Source organism: Chroicocephalus ridibundus, chromosome 3 (genome assembly GCF_963924245.1).
Source record: "Chroicocephalus ridibundus chromosome 3, bChrRid1.1, whole genome shotgun sequence".
Lineage (NCBI taxonomy): Eukaryota > Metazoa > Chordata > Aves > Charadriiformes > Laridae > Chroicocephalus > Chroicocephalus ridibundus.
This window is the reverse complement of record NC_086286.1, coordinates 103,501,574-103,527,298: the sequence shown is the minus strand read 5'-3', so window position 1 is coordinate 103,527,298 and position 25,725 is coordinate 103,501,574. Positions and strand designations below refer to the sequence as shown.

Sequence of the window (25,725 nt, the reverse complement as noted above, 5' to 3'; positions counted from 1 at the left end):
CTGGTCAAATATTTAAACGATTTATTTTTTTTTCCGCGTGTGCTGGCAGCTGCACTTGCCACTCTTAGTGCTGGAGGATTAAATGTCTTTGCTTTCCATACTTCCTATGGGATCTTTTCTTCCAATTTGTGACATAGATGAAGTGAAGAAGAGATGTTATTACATGTAAAGAAGTACTGCTGCCAAGGAGTACTAATCAGGGTAACTGTAGACCAGAAGTGATGGTGATAGTAGTTCTACCCCCATCGGTTTCAGGAGTTTCTGAAAGCAGCCTGAGCCTGGTCTAGTTTTGCCATTGTCGGCGTTCCACAGCAGTGGCGTCCCGTTGCGGGATGCCAGGTAATCTCTTTGCATGGGTTTATTTCAGTAGTTCTCAGACAGTTTTTGAAGACTTCTCTCTGTTGAACATTGATGTATTTTCAACTGACCCTTTAGTTCATATTTTAAAAACCAAGCGTTCCCTGCTAATTATCGTTGCAGTGCCTGTGTTACACCGTAACTTCGGAATGCAGCTCTCTGGGTTTCTCCTGTGCTCAGTCATTACCATGCATCTTTTTTAAACAATTTAAGAAAAAAACAGCTTTTAACTATACATCACTTTTCCATTAATACGTGGTCTGTTGTGTTCTAATACATTGGGTGCTGAACAAAAGCATTTTATATTTTTGTTGATGAGGAAATACTTTAGGCTGCCCTAGTTAGAGGGTACTTTTTTCCTCTGTTGATACTAAAAGAAAAAAATGAAAAGAACCAAACAACTTTTTAAAAAAGTAATTTGCTGATGCCTGCTTTTTAAAGCCAGGTCCATTTTATTTGTCTGGCTGCAGCATATCAAAAAAAAGATTGAGAAAAGTCAATCCTAAGAAACTTGAAGGAGAATGAACTCACTGTGTTCAAGCTTTGACATATTTTATAAAGCTGTTGAAAACCAAACCATGAAAGCCAGATTTATGAGCTTTTTTAAAGTTATTTGTAGATTCCCAAGACGATTGTGTTCCCATCACTTACTGTAGCCTTTAAAACTCAAATGACGCTTAAAAATATTCATGTTTGGCACACACTGAGTTACTGCTGGGCGTTGCAATGGCATTTAGCTAAAACTAAAGAGTAGAGAGGAGGATGTACTCTGCCTCCACTTAAATCATTTCAGTCTGTTGAGGTAAAGCAAAAGGATTCACATATTCATATTTTAAAGATAAAACTAGGAATTATTTTTAATGTTAAGATTACTTTTATTGTGTTTTAATACAACTGTTTGGGGAACAAGCCTTTTGGGAGCATCTGTGTAACCCTTCACATTTGCCAGGCTTTTCCTTTCAACAAGATCACTCACTTTGTTATTACTGGATTAGAAAACTTTTATTTATCAAAGCATTATTCATCTGCACTTTGCCAGGTATAGCAAATCTGTTGACAGCACTGGATTTATCATTTACTGTTAAAGGCGAATGGAAGGATTCCCCACATCCCTAAGCCAGCAAAACAAATGTCATTCTTGAAGCTTGCTGCACAATATCCTGTGTTGGCTAAAAAAGAACGTTGGACTGTCCAAAACGATTCAATATCTCAAACGTCTAAGGTAGTTGAAATGAGCTTATAATTTTTAATGTACTTTATGCAAATACTAGGCTTCCATGCCTTGTATTTTCATTAAATCTAGTATTTAGCCACGGGGAATATCAAGTTGTTTTCCATGAACTGCAGCACATTATTAGCTCATGGAATTTCTGTTTCGGTGTGGCCTTTCATCAGTGACATAAACTTAGCTGGAAACGTATTCTTTCAAGTCTGTGTGAATGCATACGTGTTTACTCCCATGTGATATTAAATATTGCTATTTACTTCATTAATACTTCACTCCTTAAGCTACTCTGCTGAAATTAATGACCTATTCATAGATTACATATGGTCTCACGCAATAGGTACTAGTCTGTTTAAAAAAACCAACAAACAATTGGCCTTATGTGTGTTGGGAGAGTTCAGTAAGCCCAGAAGACACTATGTATAAAATATGGGTAAATGGTTGCAATGTGAGGGGATAAATGCCAAGATGCAACGAATGTTCCTCCTTCCTGTTGCCATGTGAGAATGAACTATGAGATAACAACAAGGGCAAGCTGCAACAGTTATTAAAAAAATAGGCTAAATTTAGTTGAGGTCATTATTTTTGTGCAGGTAATAATTCAGTTTGAAAGAAGCATCCCATACCTATATCACTGCCCTGCATATCCATATACCCATACCCGTATATCACTACCCTATATCCTACATCTGCCAGCGGTGACTCCATGCTCACTTGTCCCTGCCTCTATAGCCAGGAACGCAGGTGAACGGAAAGGGATCTGCAGAGTGCACCTTGTGCACCACACGTGCTTCAGGTCCCCGGGCTCATTCCAGTCTGCTCCCCTGAACTGAGCACATCTTCTGACTGCATTCATCCAAAAGGAGAACAGTCTGTGCCCTTGATGGCTGCTCCACAGTGGGAACCAAAAGTACACTCAATAGGAATGACCGAGAGATTAGTTTCAAAAGTGCACTCCCAGCTTGAACTAAACCGCGAAGAATGCAAGTATCTTTTTTGCCGAAGGTCTTGTGAGGATATATCCAGCTAGAACAGATCTTTGTCAGCTGTGAGGAAAAACATGTCCATGTATATATTACATACCTTTTAAAGTCATGGCTGGTTGTTTAAAGCAAACTATTTGGAGGCTGAGATTTTCTTGGTTTGGGTGTTGGCTCAACTGCGTTTGTTCAACTGTCAGCTGAGTTAAGAGCAAAGACTTTCTGATTTTACTTTACTCATTTGCATTTTTGAGACATGTGAACTTGTGTGCATTTAAAAACTGAGTTAGATGGAGAGTCGCCCCAGTACTGCCAGATACAAAATGGTGGATTCAATATGGCTCACTTAGATCTGCTGCACAGAGGATCCGTACAGAGGACCCGTACATGCTCAAATCAGCTCTTTGTCATACAAGTAATGAGGCCACCACACCAGCACACGTCGGAGCCATTGGCAGAAAATGTACAACTATCCCATCCATTTACTGCCTTTGTTGTCTAGGATTTTGCTAAGCTACCAGGCTAGAAAATCTGATTAACCATGACCTAAGGTAGCAGAACTGTAAATTGACTCTATCCGGTTTTTAATTACTAAATTGTCTTCATCTCAACCCATGAGTTTTCTCACTTTCACCCTTCTGATTATCCCCCCTCCCTCCTCACTGAGGTGGAGGAGGAGAAAGCAGCCGTGTGGTGCTGAGCTGCCTACAAGGGTTAAACCACAATGGAATGGAATTAAAATAACCTTGAGAGATACAAGGAATGATCAGAAATAGGTATGATGAAGTTCAGTAAGGACAAGTGCAAAGTAGGGAGAAATAATCACCTGCAGAAGCACAACACGATTGACAACGCGATATTTCTGCCAGAAGACCAACTGAGTATTTTAGAGGATCCAAAACGATATATGTCACCAACGTCATACTCCGATAAAAGAAGCAGGCATACTGGGATGTGTTAACAGGAATGCCATACGTAAGAGGCATGAATTATTTGGAGCGTGCAGAGCAGTGGTGGGGCCTGAGCTGCGTACTGTGTCCAGCTTTGGGCACTGCACTTCAGGAAAGATGTGGACCCACTGGAGAGAATCCAGGGGAGAATAACAAAATGATCAGAGGTCTACAAAATATGACCCATGAGCAAAGACTAAAAGAACAGTGTTTGTTTAGTCTAGAGAAGAGAAGACTGAGGGGAGGGAGACATGATAACAGTCTTCAAATATTTAAAAGGTTGTTGCAAATAGGAAGAGAATAAATTGTTCTCCATGTCCCTTGGCACTAGGACAAGAAGTAACAGGCTCAAAATGCAGCAGAGGCCATTTAGGTTATATTATTAAGAAAAGCTTTCTAACTGCAAGAGAAGATAAGCATTGGGCTAGATTACGTAGGGAGGTGGAGAATGTCGGTCTTTGAATTTTACTGGGATCCGTGGGGGCTTGTCACTTGTAGTAAATGTAACCCTTATGGTATGCCAGTGATGCCCAGAGTTGTACGTGCCACACTCGGGCACCGCTTTGGAGAGGTGCATGGCACAGTGCTGCTTTATTGATATTCGGGTGAGGAAAACATCTCCCAGTTATAATTGGCAATTATTTGCAGAATTTTGACATAAATTTGCAATTGCAATTTGCAGTCTTATCACTGCTTGGTAGTCACTTGAATTTAATTCTCTTGAAAGAAGACAAAACCAAGGACAGACAAATTCTTGAGGTATTTCTGAAGCAAGGTTTAAATTTCTATCCTGAAAAATCCTTCCTTCATTAGGTAGTCTGTAATGAAAGGATTTTTTGAATTTCAAAAAGAATTATTTTGTGTTGAAACCAAATGCAAATTATTTAATTGAGAAACTTTTTGAAGTTATAAACAAATAGTTATAATAAAGTGACCGCATCTTACAATCTTAGCAGAGTGTTTTTAAGTGGTGTATTTTGGAAATACAGCTCCTTGATTTAGAAGTCACACTTATCCTGAAAAGGGAAAAGACTTATTGTTTTACCCTAATTTGTTTTTTATTAATCTATAGTTGATAATGTTGATATTACATAGTATTTAAAAATAGTTCTACCTCTGCAAAACAAGGAAATTAAACTAAAAATAAGTGATTCTGTTATCTTTTTTCCTGCAAAAATTTGCTATGCCGGAAAAAATGGTTCAAACATCTTCCAGTATAATTTTGAATATCTGCCAAACAGTAGATTTATTTGCCAAACATTTTCATACAGTATTCCCGCCGGGACTCAGTCTTTCAGAGAATAAATTGGTGAAATTAACTTTTCTTATCAGTCTATGGGATTTGAGAGAAGCAAGGTTGTCTGCCAACACGCAGAGGAAAGAAACAATATCAGCTAAATTGTCTGGATTCTAGCGTTCTTCCCTTCGCCCTCGTCTTGGCCAGGAAACACTTACATGAAGGACTATACAGAGGAGGGGAAAAAACTGTGTTTTGAAGAATTTTCCAGATAATATAGTCTTGACTGAATGCCATTTCTCCTTCTTTTACTTTCCTTTTTATTTGTTCAAGACCAGACATTGAAGGTTTCTTTTTCCTGGACCAGATTTTCCACTCTATCTCCCTCCGCTTCTGGCTCCCGGCTCACTGCACCAGTCTTCTTCCATCGCACAAACATATATCAAGTTTGCCCATCGGTATTCTCAGTTTTTATGTATGTGCTGGAGTCCTAATGTAGCCTTATCAAGCATTCAAAAAGTATGTTCTCACTTCTGTCTGTCTGAAGGCTTACGCGCCTCTCATTTGACAGACAGGAAGCTTCTATTTTAGCCAAATGATATTGATAACCAATGGAAATGTGTTGTTTCAGTAAAAGTTCAGGAATGGGGATGTAATATTTGTAAATAATTTGCATGAATGTTGCAAGCTGAGTTTTGCTCTGAGATGAAAAAGATGACTAGCAATAAAAATTGCATTTCATGCCAAAGAGTGGAGTGAGGTTCTTGGTGCTGTTGAGCTAATAGTGTGGTAGGACGGCTTGCGCCAGTTGGGGTCCTGCATCTGTGTGGTGTTCCATTAATTTGGATAAGATTCTTCCAAGCTGAAGATCTATTTCTTTGTGAAACAGCTTGCTGAAGGAAGCTGTTTCCAACTCTTAACACGCTCTTTTATACTGCAGGGCTCCAATTTATTTATCTAGTACAGCTTTTCAGTGTAATTTTTAATGAAAGATTTTAGTGAATTTCACTACAATATTTATGCTCTCAATGTGTTAAAAAAATAACAGCAAACTACTAACATAAATTGCAAATAAATCAAACTAAAATGCTGAGCTTTTAATTTAAGTACAAAACGTATGCCACCCATTGTTCCTACAAAAACAGAGTTGCTGTTTGGTTAGTCGCTTCTATTCTTCCATTAAACCTGATATTTAGAAAGATGAAAAAGAAAGCATTTCTTCTTTGTCCTGCAGGAGTACTGCATTGATAACACAAACTTCCTTGATCCCTGTAGGGTCCTGCAGATTCTGCAAATTCCTCACTGCAGGATAACTGTACTTTCAGAAGTCCGCACGCTGCAACACGCTCCTCTTTATCAGAAGCAGGCTGGCGCTCCACTTGTGTGGATGTTGTGAGCCCTTGATCTTTACATGTACATGGGGTTCCACATATGTGTTTTTCTTTTAAATTTTTACTAAATGACAGACTGTCTGAAAACACATATAACCCCGCGAGTGTAATGCTTCCTAACAGCGCTGTAGCTTTGAGTGTGTTCTTCACGAGGTTTTTGTACAGAATTACACTAACTGAAAATGTAAACATTGCTTGGCCAGTATGTTTATCCAAACTGAAATCATATGCATATTAAAATCTTAGAGCTTAATATTTCCCCAACAACACCACCCAACTACCTTAAATTAATATACTATTTTATGTGTCTCTCTATGTTTAATTTGTAGATTATCAAACCATAAATTCTGGGGGTTTGACTCATCAATTTTATGGTTTTCTATCATTTAATAGTTTCAGAGTGGTGAACTAATCCATAAGACTTCAACAGTTAGATCCTTTTCTCTTTAGTGAAAATGAGCAATTTCTTATCAACTTCAAATGAAATAATACTTGTTCTTTATATAGATATAAACCAGAAAATATTCAGTCTTCTCTCTTCAAACTTACGTCTGCAATTTTATCTTCTGCTGTTTGCATTTAATAAAACATATTTATTATTTTTGCAAGTAACAGTAATCAGGATGTAATTATAGTTTTCCATAGGTTCAGTAAATACTTCATTAAAAATTAGCCTTTTCAAATAGGTGTTGGGAAGGTTTCCAGTCCTATATTAAATGCTCAAATAGTGGTGATAAAATAACTCTTAAGTTTGTTTTTGTAGATTTATATATGCCTGGTGAATAAGAGAAATTAATAATGAAATTTTACTGTTATGCATACATTGATTGTACATGCATAAATTTCAGACATATATAATTATTACAGATGGCTATGTTGTATATATTTTTAAGCTAGTACTTCACATTTTCAATTCTAGCCCACAATTACAATTTCTATTAATTGTAATAAATCATAACCATATTCTCCATTTAGTTTTTGTGAAGTATTATTATTCTAATGGCATTTTAAACTAGAAATTTCTTCACGTGCTATTTTCTGAAATTACACTGAAAATTGTGAGCTCTACAAAGGACATTAGCAGTTTCTATGCTGAAAAATTTCCAAGTACCTCAAGAAGAATTAGGGGTTTTCTTCATTTTCTGTTGCATGAATTCCGGTATCCATTCAGAGATTACACCTTTGTGGGAATTGATGTCTATCTCCTCAGCCTCATAAAAAGATCACACCCTTGGACTTTTATGGGGATTTTGTGTTTCTTCCCGCACCCCACCCAGCAGGAGCTATTTTCATAAAGTTCGAGGCAAAGTTGCAAAGGTTTAGGGCTGGTTTTTTTTTAATATATGCTGTTTTGGTTTGTGGGGATTGAAAATCAGTCACAGGAGGGAGAATAGTTGGTGACATGTTTGATGGGGTTTTTTTCACAAAGAAGAAAGGCTCTTCTTTACCATGCATTCCCCCTAAGTTTTACTTCTGTCAAAACTTAGGTTCAAACAAAAATCTACATTAATGGTACCTTTATGAGAAATGCATACATATAAGAGGCGTCTTCCTGCCGTTCATACAGCTACAGGAAGAATGAGGTTAACACCTAGGATCTGACCAAAAAGAGTAAATACATGCTTTCATAACATTTTGTTTTTCTGTCCATCTTCTAACAACTATAATTAGAAAGTAAAATTGGTGCCGTCTGTTATAATAGGGACTGACACAGTTGCAACCGTAACTACCAACTGATACATAGACAATTTGTGGAAATGGTCACTTTTGGGGTCTGATATTTTCCCAGGCTTGGTCTCTGCTGAGGAATTATTTATTTATTTGTAAAAGCTTAGTCGAGATGTGTATGGTTTCAAAGGGCTGGGAGCACCCCTGGAGCGCCGCGAAGGCTTTGATGTTGCAAAGGCAGCTGAGTCAATTCAGGGGTAAGAGCGAGATTGTGCCCTCTCATCCCACCGCCAAACCCTGTGTGGTCGGCTAGCTGGCCTCTCAGGAACTGGCTACTGCCGTGTCTTTCAGGTTAGTGGGCCAGAAAGCGAAGTTAACCTCAGAGCCTACCCTCTGAGCTCCGAACGTAAATGCTGGGATTCTTCCCAATCCGCAAGACCTGTGCACTGACCCCATGTGCTTGGGCAAATCCAAGCGCAGCCTGTGGGGAAAGCTGTGCTGGTGCTGATCCGGGTGAAGGAAACGTAAAGATGATGTTCCATGCTGAAGATTTCCTTTGACGATGCCACTGAGATGTGCTGTGTTCTTCCCCTGTCCTCCTCTCAAATGCACTGATAACAATACACACAGCTGCAATTTTAAAGGCAGTTTAAGAAAATCCTCTCTATAGCATGTCAGCATTTCACTTTCCCGAGTTCCTTTAATATGTATTAAACATATAGAATAAAACACGCTATTTGTGGACATGAGGCAAGGAGGGTGCTCAAAATTTTGATCTCCTGATTTGATGGTTATCTGTGTACTCGTTTGCTTTTAATATTAATTTAATCGAACAGTTCTTTCTATAGGAAGATCTATCATATGGATGAGTTTTCATTACAGTGGCAGTGAATAAATCCTTTCGGGGGAAATGTCTGAGGAAGTGGGAATACTTAAAAGGGAATTATCCCTTTTAAATCATATTCCCTAAAATACGTGAAATAGCAGGATTGCAACAAGTTATATTTGGTGTCTTCTATCTAACAAAGGTCCTATTGCATTTTTAAGATAACAGCGTCTCAATCCTAATACTTGTCATCTTTAAAATCATAAGAGTTTCAGGTTGACAAGAACTGTAACTTCTGTTGTTTCAAGTTAAATCTGATTTATTTTGGGTAAATCATCATTACAGCCTCTTGGTAATTATCTTTGTTCTGTCGGTTGCAGCTGGTTTGTCCCAATAAACAATTCCAGAGAGCTGTGTCAGATCAACTAAGATGGCATTGCGTCTGTCATGAGGCTGTTCTGAAGTCAATGTGGAGGGATTGTTGTTTTTCACTATGGTGCATTCTTTAATTTGTTGACCCTGCTTACCACAAGCACTTTCGTAGTTTCATAATGGCACAGGTTTTTAATTCATTAAATTAAATGACTGCAGTCCTAGTAATACCAAAATCACAACACTGCTCTGTACATCAGAAATTGCAAAGTGTTTCATGTTCTTGAGCTAGTTCCACTTTAAGACACTGATTGTGGCCTCTAAGCCTCACAAGACCCATCAGCAAGTGGCACTTCTAGTGAATTCCAAATCTGATACATATATTAAAACCGTACAGTGATTATTTTTCTGTATTTCATCACATCGAGATGCCTGGCAGACAGATACTCATAGAAGAGCATTCTTGTCAGGTGGAGGTAGGCAGCACTCTGCCGAATCCAAAACCAGATCTTCTGCATGTGTGTGTCGGGTGCCAACTTATGTACAGGAAGGACGATCGAATATATTCAATGAGGTTGGATCCTCCAAAATCTGCAGTGTAATTCTGTTTTGATACTGTGATCAAAAAAATTATTTAGCAACTGTTTGACTTCCATGAGACAGGATTATTCATAAACCTAAGTTCACAGAAGACTCGAAAATAAATGGTATTTCTTGGATTGTGCTCGAGTCTTTTTGGCCCACTTCATCCATAGCAGTCACTGTCTTTATAACTTGCTGAAATCAGAATGCAGAGAACCAACTTAATTTTATTTTCAGAAGAGCAGCCAAGGAATTAACAAAGTTGAACTATTTATTGATGGAGGAGATCTCAAAATTCAAACTGGGATTGACTTGTCCAAGAATACCAGAGGACAGTGGCACAGAACCCCTGAGCCATGAAGTCTCACGTTAGCATGGGCTCCATGCTTCGCAGGTGCTTCATCTAGATAATTGATCCCAAGTGCTAAGGCAATTTACTTTGACTTTTATCTAGGGATCCATGAACATGCCATGGAACTGTTTGGCTTTATAAACCCCTGTAAACCAGCTGAAGACTCTTACTTTGGCTGCATATCTGCCAAGCACATACGTTATTGCATTACATTCTTAAGTGCCTATGATTTCTCAGCAGGTTTGTGCCAGGACTGGAGGAAGGAGTCTACTCAACAAGTAATTTCTTCCACTGTTCTGTCACTCCTCCTCACTGACTACAGCTTCACCTTCAGCTGTCTTGAATAAACCAGATAGATACAGCCAGAGTGACCTTTCCTCTATGTAATGTGCTCGGGTTGATCATCTGTATGTAAAATTCCAAGCACCACATAATATGAAACGTTTATTTTTGTTCTCATCTTACTATTAACTGCCGTCTCATTATAAATTTGACATTACAACTTTGACAAGAGATACAGAATCAAGACATGTTACGTACGTTAATTTGGCAGGTCAATGGCAATCTCACTCTAAGATATACAAGCTTGCTTTTTTTTCATATTATTTTAGTATGAAAAGTTTATATTGCGTACCACTGTGTGTACACAGCATGCACTGCTTTTATGCACACTATAGCTAAAGGGGATGGCTTTAATTGCTGAACACTGTCCTGACCAGTATATACAGAGAAGAAAATTTGCCTCGTGTAGATCAAGCAGGTTTTTATTATAATGACCAAGTGTTACAGGCTGCACAACATCCACAGAGGACTTCTATTTTTCTTGCTTTGTGGAGATAAAAGAACTTACATTAAACAGTTTGCTCTGAGTTCTGGTACATTTGTGTCACTTCATACATCTGAGACAAAATGCAGTTTGTACCTGTGGAGCACAGGAGGGGAAAAGAGGTCCTAAAGAAGTTTAAACTCTGAATTAGGTATGTTTGTAAAGCTCCCTGATACAAACTGATGAGCACTATATACTGTAAAGGCTTTCATGGTTTGTTTTTGTGCTGCAAGAGTGTAATTATTTATAACATCCTTTAATATTTCTGTGTGATGGACAGTGTTATAAATGTAAGAATGTAAGATTATGGTGAAAAATAATGCTGTCAAGTGCTTTAACAAGTTTTATAGGTAAACCATCTGACCTCTAATGAAATAGTCTCACTCTGGTTTGGGAATTGTATTGATCAAGTACAGCGAATTCGTTATATAGAATCACAGAATGGTTTGGGTTGAAAGGGACCTTAAAGATCATGTAGTTCCAACCCCCTGCCATGGGCAGGGACACCTCCCACTAGACCAGGCTGCTCAAAGCCCCATCCAGCCTGGCCTTAAAAACTTCCAGGGATGGGGCATCCACAGCTTCTCTGGGCAACCTGTTCCAGTGTCTCACCACCCGCATGGTGAAGAACTTTCTCCTGACGTCCAGTCTGAATTGTCCCATCTCTAGTTTTAATCCATTCCCTCTAGTCCTGCCATTAATTAATTTCCTTGTTTTCTCAAATACAGATCTGCAGACTTCAGCGTCAACTATCAACAGGAAAATACCAGCAGAATCTCTTTTCCAACCAGCCTGTTATGTTTGTATCCCCTACCAGTCAGCCACCCTGCAGAAAGCTGACTGAACTTATACAGCTGTCAGGAGGGATAATATGTAAAGCTTTACGTCAGGCAAAAATCTGTATAGGAAAAAACCCAGGAAAGAATTACCAGGAAATAAAATGTTTATCAGAGAAATGGGTATTAGGTAAGAGAGTAAATTTCAACTCATATAAATTATTGTGGAATATGTATTCAAAAATTGACTGTAAATAGTTCACTAAACTGAGGTTATGGAGGGAAGAAAATGGAACAAGCTGCTACAGTTATGTTTTCAAGAAGGTTGTTTCCATGGTGAGCACTTTCTTTTACAACTGAGACTGCTTGGTGATGGTCCTGGTACTCACCATTGTAATTTTACCAAGAACAAATTTCATCCAAAGATCTTCAAATTTATCTTTTGTGTGATTGCTTCATTTAGAGCAAACTAAATTATCAGGAAACCCCCGTAGGCTATCCGCTTTTTAAAATGGCATGTATTTCAATTTTAGATGTAGTAAGAAAGATCCTTAACTGGTATAAACTGGCATAGCACCACTGAAATACGGTATTTGGCACCCTCTGATAATCTGTCATGAATTATATATCGTACATCTGAAAGACAATATTCTGCAGTCTCTATTTCACTTGCAGAAAGCTTATTTTTAAAATTTGCTGTTAAGTTTCTAAGAGTTGTTAGTCCATTGCTTTTCCATTATCGACACCACAGTTCTCAAGGTTACTGTTTGCAGGGAATCAGATGTAAAACTGCAATATCCTCACCCTCAAAGAAAAGCTTTTGATAATCTATGTAGGATTAACAGCTTCCCGCCTGACACTCTCTCTTCTTCAGACAAGATAAGGATATTTTCCAAAAAGGGACCTTTTGTGTACTAGAAAAATTAAGATTAAATTTTCATGATACGCTATGTCAGACTCCTCTAGATAGTGCCTCACTCAGACTCTAGCAATAAATGTACTACATGACTTGGTGTTATATGAGACGAGACAAGCAAGTCCTCATCTCTTGACCATTAATGCTATCAGATCATAATGACTTAAAACCTGAAAGAATATACCACTGGAGAAGAAAGGAAAAGTGAACTGTAAGGGAAAAATACTCATCTAAATGGAAATGTTATTTGATACTTTCTTAAAGTATAAGATAAAATTGTGAAGACTTGAGAGAGAGGCATAAGAAGGAGGTATTGTTGATTGTGCCGTTGTCTGTCCTCAAAGACGACTTTGGCCAGAAAAAAAGTGACCAGATGAGGAAACCAGAGGTTTGTGCCAGACTGAAAATAGGATGCAGTACATTAAACACAAAAGTTTCACAAAGTAGTATGCCAGTCATAAATTCCAGATGAACAAAGGTAATGACCTAAAGCGGCATGCAACTCAAGTGGCACGTCCCACTCTTTTACTGGTCTCGTGGAGTTGTGCCTCACCCCAGGTCCAGCATCTCGTGAGCCACCTGCAGCTGGACAGGCCATGCTCAGCCCATCACGGGGCTGAAGGAATTCCGTGTCTGGCTGCTAAGGAAAAAGGACTCTGAATTCTTTGTGCCCTTTACAAATGTCTCAGTTCTGTTTTGCAGTCTGGTGATCCCTTTTCTAATTGTTACGTCCTGCTCACAAGGCATGGTTATGCAAACTCCAGCTAACGGATTTAAAGTGATGAATCATCAAAACTAAGAAAAAAGGATAGAGGCTCAGTCCCTTTCCCAGCAACTGTTTACATAATAGTATGAACACTGTCACCTAAAAATTGCCGTCTTAATCAAAGAAATCAAATCAGATCTGAAATTTTGTCTAATCTTTGACACTTCACTGTTGCAATCCCGTTGCATTTGTGGCTATCTGCTTAATTCACACAAGGCTGACCACAATAAAAAGCATATACATAGATAATGCAGCACCTTTTTTAAACTTAAGTAAATGATACATTCTTGTGGTATTATCATTTTACTGCTGTTTTTTTCAGGGTCCTTCTCTTTCTGGGTTCTCAACTCCACCAAACTTTTATATCAGAAATTGCTCTGAAGTACATTGTTGCTTTATAATCTGTTTCTTGTGCATTTTATCTTGAATAATCCTGCCTTTTTATTTCTTTTAGATTCAATCACTCAGCATACAATATGTCCCATGGAAAACTACATTTTTCAACTGTGAGCTAACTCAAGAGCTTCCATATGGTTGTAAGAAAACAAGCTTACTTTGGATTCAACAAAAAACTAAGCTGTGAATAAAATTTCTAAGAAAGCTCAAGTCGCTTATTTATAAACACAGGGAAATGTTTTCTGCATTTTTATTACTTGTGTAAGTGTTCATCTTGTGAAATCTTTCGGTTTTTATAACAAAGTACTTCCCTAATAAAAGTCATCTTGCTTTTATTTATTTGTTGAAGACCTCTGGACCTGAAAGTTGAATGCATCGTTATTCACTGGGAGGAACTGGAAAGGATCTTTTCTAATCTCTGTGCAAAGCTGATCATGTTACAGTGCAATTAAAAGATGCGCATGCCGCGTGGGTTAGCGTGCCTGAGCTAGCTCTGGTGGAGGCAGCAGGAGCTGTGCCACCACTGCAGATGCAGGGATTCTGTAGGCTCCTCTCTTCCGAGTGCCTCTGCGGACAGCTGAAGGCCCGTCTTGCCGTATCTTCACGGCCCCTGCTAATTAAGTTTCTTTGGTATATGGATAAGATGTCCCATCATGTTCAGCTCACACCTGCTGGTGTAAAATTGCACTTCTAAATTGAGTTTTCAGAAGCAGTTGAAGCTCAGTAATTATGCTCAGATGCATAGTTAAGATATTACTTTATTTCAATACCTTTAATTGAATTTCAAACTGTCTACCTTACATCTAGGCTGAAACCATAAACAGTTACTGATCCTGAGTCAAACGAATTAAGACAACATGTCATTCAAGTGCTAAAATCTGTTGAAAATAGAACATAGCATTAAATTCTTTAGGTATGCTTAAAAATGTATGTAAATGTCTTAAATGTTAAATTCCTCTTCAATCTGTGGTTTTGTTTTTAGCAGGTACAAAGTAAGATCTGTATGTAAAGCAAGTTGTGCAACAGTTGTTTATCTATAAATGTACAACCTCCTTTAAATATTTGCAAGGTCCATCAAAATGATATATTATCGTCATAGAGCATAATATATTATCAAGTAACTTAACTTAATGGCAGCTCATAACTCAAACCTTCCAAACCGAATGCTGCCTTCAGAGTGCTGTCAGTGCAAGGCCATGGAAACCCCATACTAAAAATAACGATTTCAAGTTAATATTATGGAACAATCAAGGTACGATGGTTTATAAATGTTGCCATTCCATTGCATTGTTCTAACTTCTTAAGCTTTTTAAGGGATTTGGATGTACAATTTTTGTAAACTTGAGGATTATACGGATTTTTTCTTCAAAACAAGTTCAGCAGTATCTGGCTGGCAGGCTGGTTATGGCACAAATTGCATTTGTATAGTTGCTCTGTCGAATGTGAAACATACTTCTTAATGGAAAACCTCCAAGTTATGATTATTTTATGGAAAATTAAACTGACTATTTTCAGCAATACTGAGCACCTGTAACTCAAAAGGTTAAGATCTCGTTTTCAAGTATCTAAGTGCTATATAGCTGGTTTGAGTATGCAAACTAGAAAATATAATTTTTTGAGGTTTTTTCCTTGCTTAGCTTTCTGACATGTACATTTTTATCAGCATCTCAGCTAGGAAAAGTCTGTTTCATGCAAAAATTGGTATGTTTGATACAAAAATTGGTAATCAGGTCTGTCTACAAATTGTACCGTTTATAATCAAAACTATTTACCTATTTACTGCAGAGTGCTGGTAACACGGCATCACTCTTCACCCTTGACCTTATGAGCCCCTTTATTAAGAAACTAGTTGCCAAATATTATAGACCAAAATATAAATACTGAAATAGGTTGTGACATGTGAACATATGGTTCCCAGTAAATAACGGAATAATTTGTTTGAATTATATTGCTTAACTTTGAATATTATGACCTCCTAGTTTATTTTGTAGTCATTTCCTAAGTGTACTACCCATAAAAATCTGTCACTATTAATTTATATAATATAACATTCCAAATCAGTTTTCTCATAAATCTTCTTAAGATTAATCTCAGCTATTTAAATTGTAAATTCTTGGATCAACTTGTTGTCTTTATTAGTCACATGTGCAACAGACTTGACAATGAAAAGTCTAGCGTACTTTTTTCTAAATAAAAATGTTACCGATAAAACAATCTGTCAATATAGATCATTTCATCTTAAATTATATGGTTTGATAGAAATCCCTGTCGATTGGCTGTTCTTGCAAAATTTGTAGTACACAGGTGAATATAGCCAGCAGGAAAAGAAATGCCTAATTTTGGTCTCACGTGATGGGGGACAGGAATGCTGTCCATCCATATTGACTATTGCTTTGCTATACTACATAGCGAATACAGGAGAGGTTAGAATTAAATCCAAAGACCTGCATGTTGTACAGGCAGCAAAAAAGAAATACTATTTCACGTTTATAGCCTGAAGTCCTTCACACAAACAGCTTCTGACCTACGTACCCTAGTGTGGGTTCTTCACCACCTCAGAGTAGGAAGGAAGGCATGTTTCTACCCGAGATCTCAATGGGAAAAGACATTGACCCTGGTCATCCCCTCAGTAAACCAACACGGGAGGAGGAATGATGAAAACTTCTCAAATTATTCGTCAGAAGAAATCAACCAACTGAAAAAACACCTGCACTTGACACCAAGGTCCTAAGGCTGGTGACATGCAGAAGAAAAGGCACAAAACCCAGCAACGTGAAGCATCATTGATTCGCGGGTAGTTTTGACTGGATCAGTGCTAAGACCTTTCAACGTACAGTGTTTAATTGACATTCTGCTGTAGTACAGCACAGCCGCACACCATCTCCTCTACAAAATGGTACCACTCTCACCTTATCAGGAATCTACCTTTTTATTTTTTAATTTCCTGGGTTTTCTCAGGGTTTTTTTGGTGGAGGAAAGGTTGTCTTAACCTTACCTTTTTCACCCTGCATGAATATTTTTGCCATTCGTTTGTGAAAACGACCTAGCTCAGCTGCTGTCTCTCCTTCTCAGCGAGCTCCTGCATCCCCGCTAAAGGCTGTCTCCAGCAAAATCACATTGGCATGATTAAAGATCTTTATAAGTTAGCTTAATTTGATTGGGAAACAGTTTAAACTAAAATAAATTGAAATAAATTGAAAAGCCAAAAAAAGTATTATTCCTTCCTGAGATTCACACTGGCTGAGTTATATTTTTAAAAGTAGCTTAAGTCCCAGCACAGGTCCTATTTTAACTCGTTGCACTTGCATTGGTGGTATAGGTGATACCACTCAGATGCACGGAGCACTGATATCCCTCCCCTCCTTCCCCTTCCAGAGATAAGAAGAGGTTTTGCCACACTTTGCGTATTTTACTGGGGACTCACGTTGGCAAATGCAGATATACTGAGGACAAACACAGGCATGACCTTGAAGAATGTGGTGCTTGTGTCAGAACGGCAGCAAAATTGGTGTCCTCTCCAAACGGAAAATAAATTAGGATCTAAAATAATTTCTTTATAGCTAGAGTGACTAATAATGTGAGACTGGCTAAGGATATGTTTGAAAGCAAAACCGCCAGCAACTCATAAGGTGGGTGGATTATACATCTCTTTTTTTCCCCTTTCTCTGTTTTTGTAATCAGTTTTAGATTGCAACTGCATTTGGGGTGTGTATATCTAGTGAGTAAAACATCTCTAAATATTCGCAGTCATCCTAGTATATGAGCCATCTGGTACTGACTTACTAAACTACGGATTTGTTGAGCTGGTTTTATGTTTCTGGATTTTTTTCCTGACTCAACTATTGGCAACTTTTTGGAGACTGCCACTTTTTAAATAAAAAGAACTAGTAAAAACTCTTGCACCACTTGATTTTCTGTTTGTAGTTCCACTATAATAAACTCTTGTTATCTTAACTGATCTGTATAGAATGTAATTTAGGCACGACTGCATTATGTGGTAAAGGGTTATCAGCACATTCGGCGCTAGGAAGCTGCTAGCACACACAGGCAGTTTTTGGTGAAACCTGTAATCAGCTTAGGGACTGTAAGGCAAAGGTGCTTTTAATTAGCATTTCTGAGCAGGAGCTGCGGCTGCGTGGAGCTGTGTTTCTAACACTTCTAGAGCATAAAATGGAGGTATCCCAGGAACAACGTCTAGAAAGCCGATTAAACTAATTCTTTCCTCAAGAGTCACACAGTCCTGGAAAAAAAATGGAGTATTTGCTCAGACTGAAAACTGGAAAGCATGAAAAAGTCTGTGTCTGTGCCAGCAGTCTGACTTCTTTAATGACAGATCTAATAACAGAAAACCAAGTGGCTGTAGTCCTATTGCATTAAGCAGAGTTTTGTTTCTGATCTCCTTTTATTGCGGTATTTCAGAATGAGCTCTTTGCGTGATATGACCAAATAATGGGCTCTGGAAGAGCGTCACCTTTGCTACAGCATCGTGCAGCACCTGACAACGAGGTGGTTTAAAACTGTCAGTAGTAAATAACCGACAGCTGGCGTTGAGGTTATCATCGCCGGTGTCTGCTACGAGCTTTTGCTGGCAGCTGGCAGAGTTTTTCTTCTGTTGATACAGACGTGAAAAAACCCTCCAAGCACCCAGGAGCGGCTCAGACTCCTGCGCAGGGCTGAGGTGTTGACAGGTCGCAGCCAGGTGTAACGTAGGACTGCAAGCTTCTTTGAACGGCTGGAGTCAGCATCCTCAGTGGGTGATGTGTGGCACAGCGCTGGAGGCGCAGCCCGCCCAGCCTGCCCACAGGTCCGCACCTTCCTCGCCCTGGGAATCCCGAGGTCATGCTGGCTGAACCTTCCTATGACTTCTTCCATGGAGCTTGTGTTGTTTGCCCAGTAGCTGCTGTTGTCTGGCAAGCACCTGCGCTATCACTAGAGACAGAACCACCCTGGGGTGTTTATTTCCCAAGGGGATTTATCAATGCCCCCAGTGTCTTTCATGCTGTTCTTAGATATTAAAAAAAAATCCCAAGTGCAGCTACATGAGAGGTGGTGCAACGATGGGTACGACCAGTCCAGGCAGGTTTGGGGTTTGGTTGGGCATGGCTTTTTCCTTCTTCATGACAGATTTAATGGAACTATACAGTTAGGGCTTTTAAGAGAGAGAAAACTAGGTCTTTAGGGAGGAGTGTGCAGAGGGAGGTGGTTTTGCAATATTATTGCTGTGACATGATCTTTTAATAATAGGCAAAGCAGCTGAAGATTAAACTTGGAAACTCTTCTATAAGTGGTTATTTTCTGCAGTATATAGGTGTCTCTTAAGACCCTGCTTTTCCAAAACTTTGGATAAATAAAGAACTATACTTTAAAAATCACAGGAGGAGATAGCTTTACAACTGAGAACTGTTACAGAGATGATCTCATGTCAAAATTAAAATGCAGGATATTTACACACAAAAATCAAAATCATGCAGCCTGGACCATGGTGTAAGTGAGGATGAAATACCTTTGTCAAAGATGGAAAAACTTCCTTGATAAGGATATCGCAGACCTTGCTACTAGGCAGTGAAGTACTGTCTGCAGAGGAACAGAAACAAGCAAATCCTTTCACTCAAATCAGGAAACAGCATAACTTTTGTATTATACAGTGACTGAGCACCATTTTTTCCTCCTTCATATTCTTCAAAAAATAACTATTTCTTGCATAATGCCTACAGACTCCTTAGTCTTTTGTCAATGAAGTTCATAAAACATTGGCTGTCCGTTTTAACAGGAACTTCAAGATGTATCCTTCCCTCTCTGCCAGAACTGCCGTCCAAGCCCAGAATTATACTTTTCATCTTGACTGCTGTTATCTTTCCCTCAGTCAACACTTGCAATATCAGTCCTTCTCACCCCCCAAACTCCTCGTCCTAAGATTATTTGTGCAGTTCTTTGCCTATTTTAGTCACTACTTCTTTCATCCTTCCAGTTCATCAAACCAAATTTTCCTTTCTCTTCTGAGCTCTCATCACTGAAGTCCCACCCTCCCACCCTCTTTGATTCTCACTTTTCATAGAATCATAGAATCTTCATGGTTGGAAAGGACCTTTGAGATCATCGATTCCAATCATCCCACACACAAAAAAACCCCTACAATCTCTGCCACTAGAGCATGCCCTGAAGTGCCACATCTAGATGTTTCTTAAAGACCTCTAGGGATGGTGACTCAACCACCTCCCTGGGCAGGCTGTTCCAGTGCCTGACCACTCTTTCAGTAAAGGAATTCTTCCTAATATCTAACCTAAACCTCCCCTGCTGCAGCTTCAGACCATTTCCTCTGGTCCTGTCATTATTCACCTGGGAGAAGAGGCCAACACCCACCTCTCTACAACCTCCTTTCAGGTAGTTGTAGAGGGCAATGAGGTCTCCCCTCAGCCTCCTCTTCTCCAAGCTAAACATGCCCAGTTCCCTCATTTTGTTTCATTAAAGGATACCAGCCTTAAGCATCAAATCTTGAGAGGGGAGAATGGGATGGGACAGTTAATAACCATTTTCACGATTCTCTTTTCAGACTTCTCTTTTACAAGTTACTGTAGAAATCCATTGTGCAGTACATCATCCTCTCCATGTCCTACTTCAAAGCTCTCCACTTCTTTCCCACTTGTAGTACACTGCAACTACCTGGTTAGGGTTAGGCAGGTAGAAAGCTCTACTCTTGAGCTTCTGATGGGCCAAGAACTGTATTTGCTGTTGTATTTAGATGATGTTACTCTGATATTACTCTGGTCCATCTGTTCCAGCCCTCTGGTTCATCCGCCTCCTTCACACGTTCCCATGAAGCTCTCCAGCACACTGATGTGTTTGTGAGTGGAAAAGTGCCTGGGACCATATGTTATGACTCTACAGAGTCATAACAGAGAGATTCCCATCGTATTAAGGTAAGACATGGGATATGTACTTTGCACAACCCTGTGCCTATTTTTAACAAACAGTAAATACTCTAACATGTTATCCCAGAAAGGCTGTGTAGGCTCAGATTGTATGCAACACACGTGATATGCTTAAGCCTTAAATTACTTTCCAGGCTTGATTTCAACTCGGGTAAGGCTGTTTTTTCTGTAGATCATTTTCAGTTGTTGACTTGGTTACAAGTATGGGGAGAGGTAAAGGAAAAGCATTTTCCAGATTTTCTGCTCTGGAGTGAAACATTCCAGCTCATTCACTCATAAACCAGAAGTTCAGTCAAGGGAAGTTTCGCTAAGTAGTCCCTGGGAACCAGAGATAAGGCTAAAGCCAATGAATTGTATGTATGCAACACGGAAGACGGCATGACTTTAAATGTTCTGTGCGACATAGATGGGTAAAAGTCTTTGATCAATGTGGTTAGTTAAACCAACATCTGAAATTCTGCATTAAACTCTTTAAATGTTAAGATGAGCAAACCCAGGGAGGCTGACTTTAACAGCTCTGGGGAGGGGTAAGGGTTTTAGTTCAAGAAATGAACAAATATGGACCTGCTCTGATTATAGCCTAATGTGTCAATTCAGACGAAAATCAAGACACTTGGAAACAGGAGTACAAGCTTGCAGATACTTGACCTCTGTGAAGAGCCTGGCTGGTCACTCTGCCGCTTTTAATGTGCACTTAAAGAAATCTGGTGCTCTTCCTCCCCCCACTGATGACCGAATATTTCTGAATAACTTGAAATTCACACCCACTTGAAATGCTGACTTGGGAATACACTTTTTTGGACACATGCTTCATCATATTTCAGCTGTACACAAAGATAAGCATTTTAGAAGTTTGGAGGCACAGCATTTCCTCCTACAGAAGAGAATTTATATTTTCCCTGACATTGCCCAGGCAACACAGGCTTGAATAAAAAATTGACGCTAAAAGCAGAGTTCTCTAGTCTGGGAATCAACACTGTTATTTTATTCCCAGCTACATTCAGTATCCTACTTGACGAAGAGAGGAATGTCCTTCCTAAGTGCAGGGATGTTGAACATATTTTGATGACCCATATAAAAGCTATTACAGGGCATGAAGATGCAAGTAAAAGAATCTGGAGTTACAGAAGGATCCAACTTGAGATTCACTTTTCCCTGACTTTATCTAGCCCTTTCTCCTTCTGTGCTTTCTTGTCTTCTTCGCCCCCCGCCCCCCTTTCTGTTATTAGTAGTGGTATTTCACTTCTATTATATTTTTTAAAAAATGTTGTATGAGAGACTGAAACCCATATTCTCTAAACAGTACTCTCCTGAACAGTATCATAGCCATTGAGTTACAGAATCAAATCTCCTCTTCTGGCTTCCCATTTGTAATCTTTTGTATACCCAGAACAGCAGTGGTGAACCACACACAAACTAGGAAGCTACAGAAATCTCTTGGGAGATGTGAGTTTGAATCTGCCCCGGCTAACAGGGGTGTTGTACCCAAGTCTTCAGTTCTCTAGATGCCTTTATGAAGGTTACTCATAGCATCTACTTTGGTATCTGACAAGCAATTTAGAGCATCTATGTTAGAAGGCTAGGTGAGCATGAAGACAGCAGAAGCACGAAGACTCCTAACAGAAGTTGCCTGAATATCCACCTGAAGTTTTCCAGGTTATATCATTAACGAAGAGAGCTCTGAAAGCTTCCTCTCATGCCTAAATTAGACAGCTGAAGGTACAAGTAACTCAAAAGGTGTCTGCATATTGAATTCAAGAAAGGTTCCTTCCTTCCTGACAGACTAGCAGCATCTTCCTTTGCGTTTCCACACATGCAGGTACGCAGTTCTGATCTCCCTGCATCTAAATAGATACAGTACATGTTGAAAAGGCTCAGAGAGGGGCAGCAAATGCAAACCTACAAAGCGATCTCCGTATGAGAAGTGATTACATAGACTGGGATTCTCCTGCGTGGAAAAAAGATGGCTGAGAGGGCAATGTTGCTCTTTATACAAAATACAATCAAGCTATGGAACTTCGTGGATGTTAAAGTTTATATGGATTTAAAAACAGACAGACACATTCAAATCGGAATAATCTGGCTCAGGAAGTTCCTGAGCTAGGAATTGTTGGAGGCTGGACAACTCTGCTGAATGGCACGGTGACTCCCTCGATCTTGATGGGACCAATTCCAGGTGCTTTCTGGCCTTTTTGCTGCCAGGCAGCAGTTATACAAGATATTATGCACCTTGCAAAACTAGTTGGAAGTGATGAGTATGACAATCTAAAATGGTTTGCAACACTGCAGCGAGACAACATCCTTCCTGACAATGAACCATCACATCTGGTCAGGTCAGATGTGATGTGTGTTGCATCAGTGGCTGTGGCACAGCTCGAGGAAGCTAATGACAGCCAAGTCTGCTATGGCTTCATTTGTGACTGTCACCCTGAAAGAGTGCGGGATGAATCCTGCACCACCCTGGAGGTGGAAGTCAGCATCCAAATAATCTTCCCAATTTTATGTTTGTGGTCCCATCATTACTGCACCAGATAAGAGGTATCTTCCCTTTCTTGAAGTTCTTCCTCCACTGCTGAAAGACCATGCCTTCCCAGAGCGGCGGCACAAACCTGTCACTCTTCATGGACCAGAGACTATGAAATGGGTATAAACCACAGGGAATGACCAGCAAAATAGTCAGCTCTGCCTACTCTGACTCCGCTGGCACAGATGCCATGAGCTGTTCCTTGTGGCATGCAGTGAGTAGGAAAGCTTGCTCCCTTCACAAGGACTCCCAGTACAGTTGCCAACTATCTCCACGTCTGTAGTCAGGAATGGATCTGTGCTGCTGCTGCAACTACAGCGGTCCCAGGGAAAGCCGAAAATGGCATATTGCTCTCTCCATGCCGAGACGCAAACAGCAGCCTGGCTCAGTAGTGATGTGCCACGGCACCTTCTGCAGTGATGTTCCTTGTGGTGTCTGAGTTGAGAAACATCTTTTCACAGGAGCTGCCCAAACTCACTCACAGTGTAAGCCATTCCGCAACACGTGGGCTCGGGCAGCGGTAGGCTGGGCGCAATGCAGTCCTGCACTACAACCAAGAAGCATCTGGCTGAGAAATCACTTTTAATTTCCTTTTTTAATTTGAGGCTGTTCACTGGAAACGTGTTCCTTATAGCTGCGCCTCTACTGCCAAGTGCTCAGATTCAGTGCTCCAGCTCACGAAATCGCACCCCTAATGAATCAGCTTGGGAAAGAATAGTTTTCCTATCCACAGTGCTGCTTAGTTATTCACACATACACCTTCCTAGGAATGGCTAGGAATCATTCAGTACTTGAAGTAATTATATTGTACTACTTTTCTTTCTGCCCTGGAGCCATTTTCTTAACAGCTACTGACTAATACTACTTGTTATAGCTAAAATAATACCAGAATTCTTTCCAATTAATCAAAGAATAGTGTTCCAGGTATCTTTAGAAAGCACAAATATTTGAAATTACCAATAAATAACTGAAGCCACACTTGATCTCAACTTGATAACGTTTTGCCTTGGTGTTTTTGGCAGAATTAGCTTTAGTTACTGAGGTAAGAAAATCTTTGCTTTTTGCAAATCAGGAACAAGCGCTCTGCTCTCCCATAACTAATACAGTTTACTCACACCAGTGGCCTTATCTTTTCTCCAGTTCTATTTTAGAAGCTGGACTCTGTAAAACCAGCAATTCCCTAAGATGATTACTACTTTACTCCATAACAAGATAGAATTATTAAGCCACCTTCCAAACGCAGACTTTCGACTTCTAATGCAGAGGAAAAAAAAATGTGTACAAATGTTAAGATCCCAAGTTATACCAGGCAAGTACAAACATGGGAGTCTCCCAGGAAAACTGGATGGTGCAAATCGAGTGTGGGAAAATGCGAAGAGCTTCAGGTCATGGCTGACATTTAAACTCAACACCTCTGCTGCCACGTTGCTATTACTGGTGGTCAGTGACGTAAAACACTGCTTCGCTGTGTGTTTGATATTGAGATAATTTGTACAACGAGCTGCCGAATACAGCTATGTTTACAGACTATTATTAATAAACTCTTTCTGCAGAATATCAATATGGGTTCCTAGAAGCAACGTTTCTTTTTAACTAGCAGAGTTAATGCTTTTTTCTATGACCTGTGCAAGGAAAGTACTAATACCTGCCTCTTCACAAGTGTTTTCTGTCCCATCATTATTGCCCATGATTCAGGTAACTGCACACCTGAAAACTGATACCTAAACTTTCCAAGTTAGAAAATTCCAAAAGAAACTGGTGAGGTGATTTCCCTCCACACCTTATTTCTGCTGCACCAGAGAGGGTCAGAGGCGCCTCATCCTTGGCCATTGCCTGTGATCTCCTCAGTACGGGGAAAGACCGACGTTTGAATTGGATCAGCACAGGCTCCGTCAGTCTCCTGCTCCTGCAAAACAGTCTGGAGGTCTGGTTTATGGACAACTGATGCTATTTATTTTCCATCCTGTTTTTTAAATATGTTGCTGTAAAACATTTTTCTCTCTTTCAGGGAAAGAAAACGATGACTCTTAATGAATTTGAGGTTTGGAAAAAAGGAGGCGCACTGCAACAGGAGAAATAAGTTTGCAAATACCCTTTAAAAACATCCAGCAGCATTGTCTTAGAGAATACTTGAGTAATATACATATGGCTGCTAATAAGGCTGTAAATGGCTGCATTACTGCCAGTAAAAGATGCCATCTGGTAGGTCTGCCTATTAAAACAGGTTTGTCTGCAACCTTTTAAGTCTGTTTTCTTCTTGCTGCGGGAGGTTGCTGAATCATTAAGAGAATCAGTGTTAATAAAATGATTTATGAAGTTATCAAAATGCCAGTTGTGATAAATTAGACCCTAAACTCAAGTCACTCCTAAATTTGGCTTTGACTTTGTTGAACCAACTTTACCCCAACTTTGGCCATCAGCCCTTCATACCATGAAGGGCAGTAAAAGCACGAGTGCATCAAGTCAAGCTCTGATGGCTTTCTTCTTTCAACAGTGAAGGCTGAGGTCTGACCTTATTCTGCGCATACATCTGCATGTGGTTGCAATGTCACCTGTGAAACCTGTTATACCTGAAGGGGGAGGGAAGAAAGGATACCTTACTTCAAAGGGTATATTTTACCCCAAGAAAACTCTTTGTCCGCTCCACTGTGG

At 39.6% G+C, this 25,725-nt stretch overlaps 1 protein-coding gene across 3 annotated transcripts in view; it reads left to right on the top strand.

The window, feature by feature from the left end:
- MCPH1 (microcephalin 1) overlaps positions 1-17,403 on the top strand; it is a 136,533-nt gene extending 119,130 nt beyond the window's left edge. For all 3 annotated transcript variants that reach the window (XM_063330339.1, XM_063330338.1, XM_063330337.1), the window contains 2 exons: positions 11,495-11,732; positions 13,679-17,403. In XM_063330339.1, coding sequence (XP_063186409.1) covers positions 11,495-11,732; positions 13,679-13,734 — 294 coding nt within the window. In that variant the 3' untranslated portion in view covers positions 13,735-17,403. The remainder of the gene's footprint in view (positions 1-11,494; positions 11,733-13,678) is intronic.
- Positions 17,404-25,725: the final 8,322 nt, after the last annotated feature.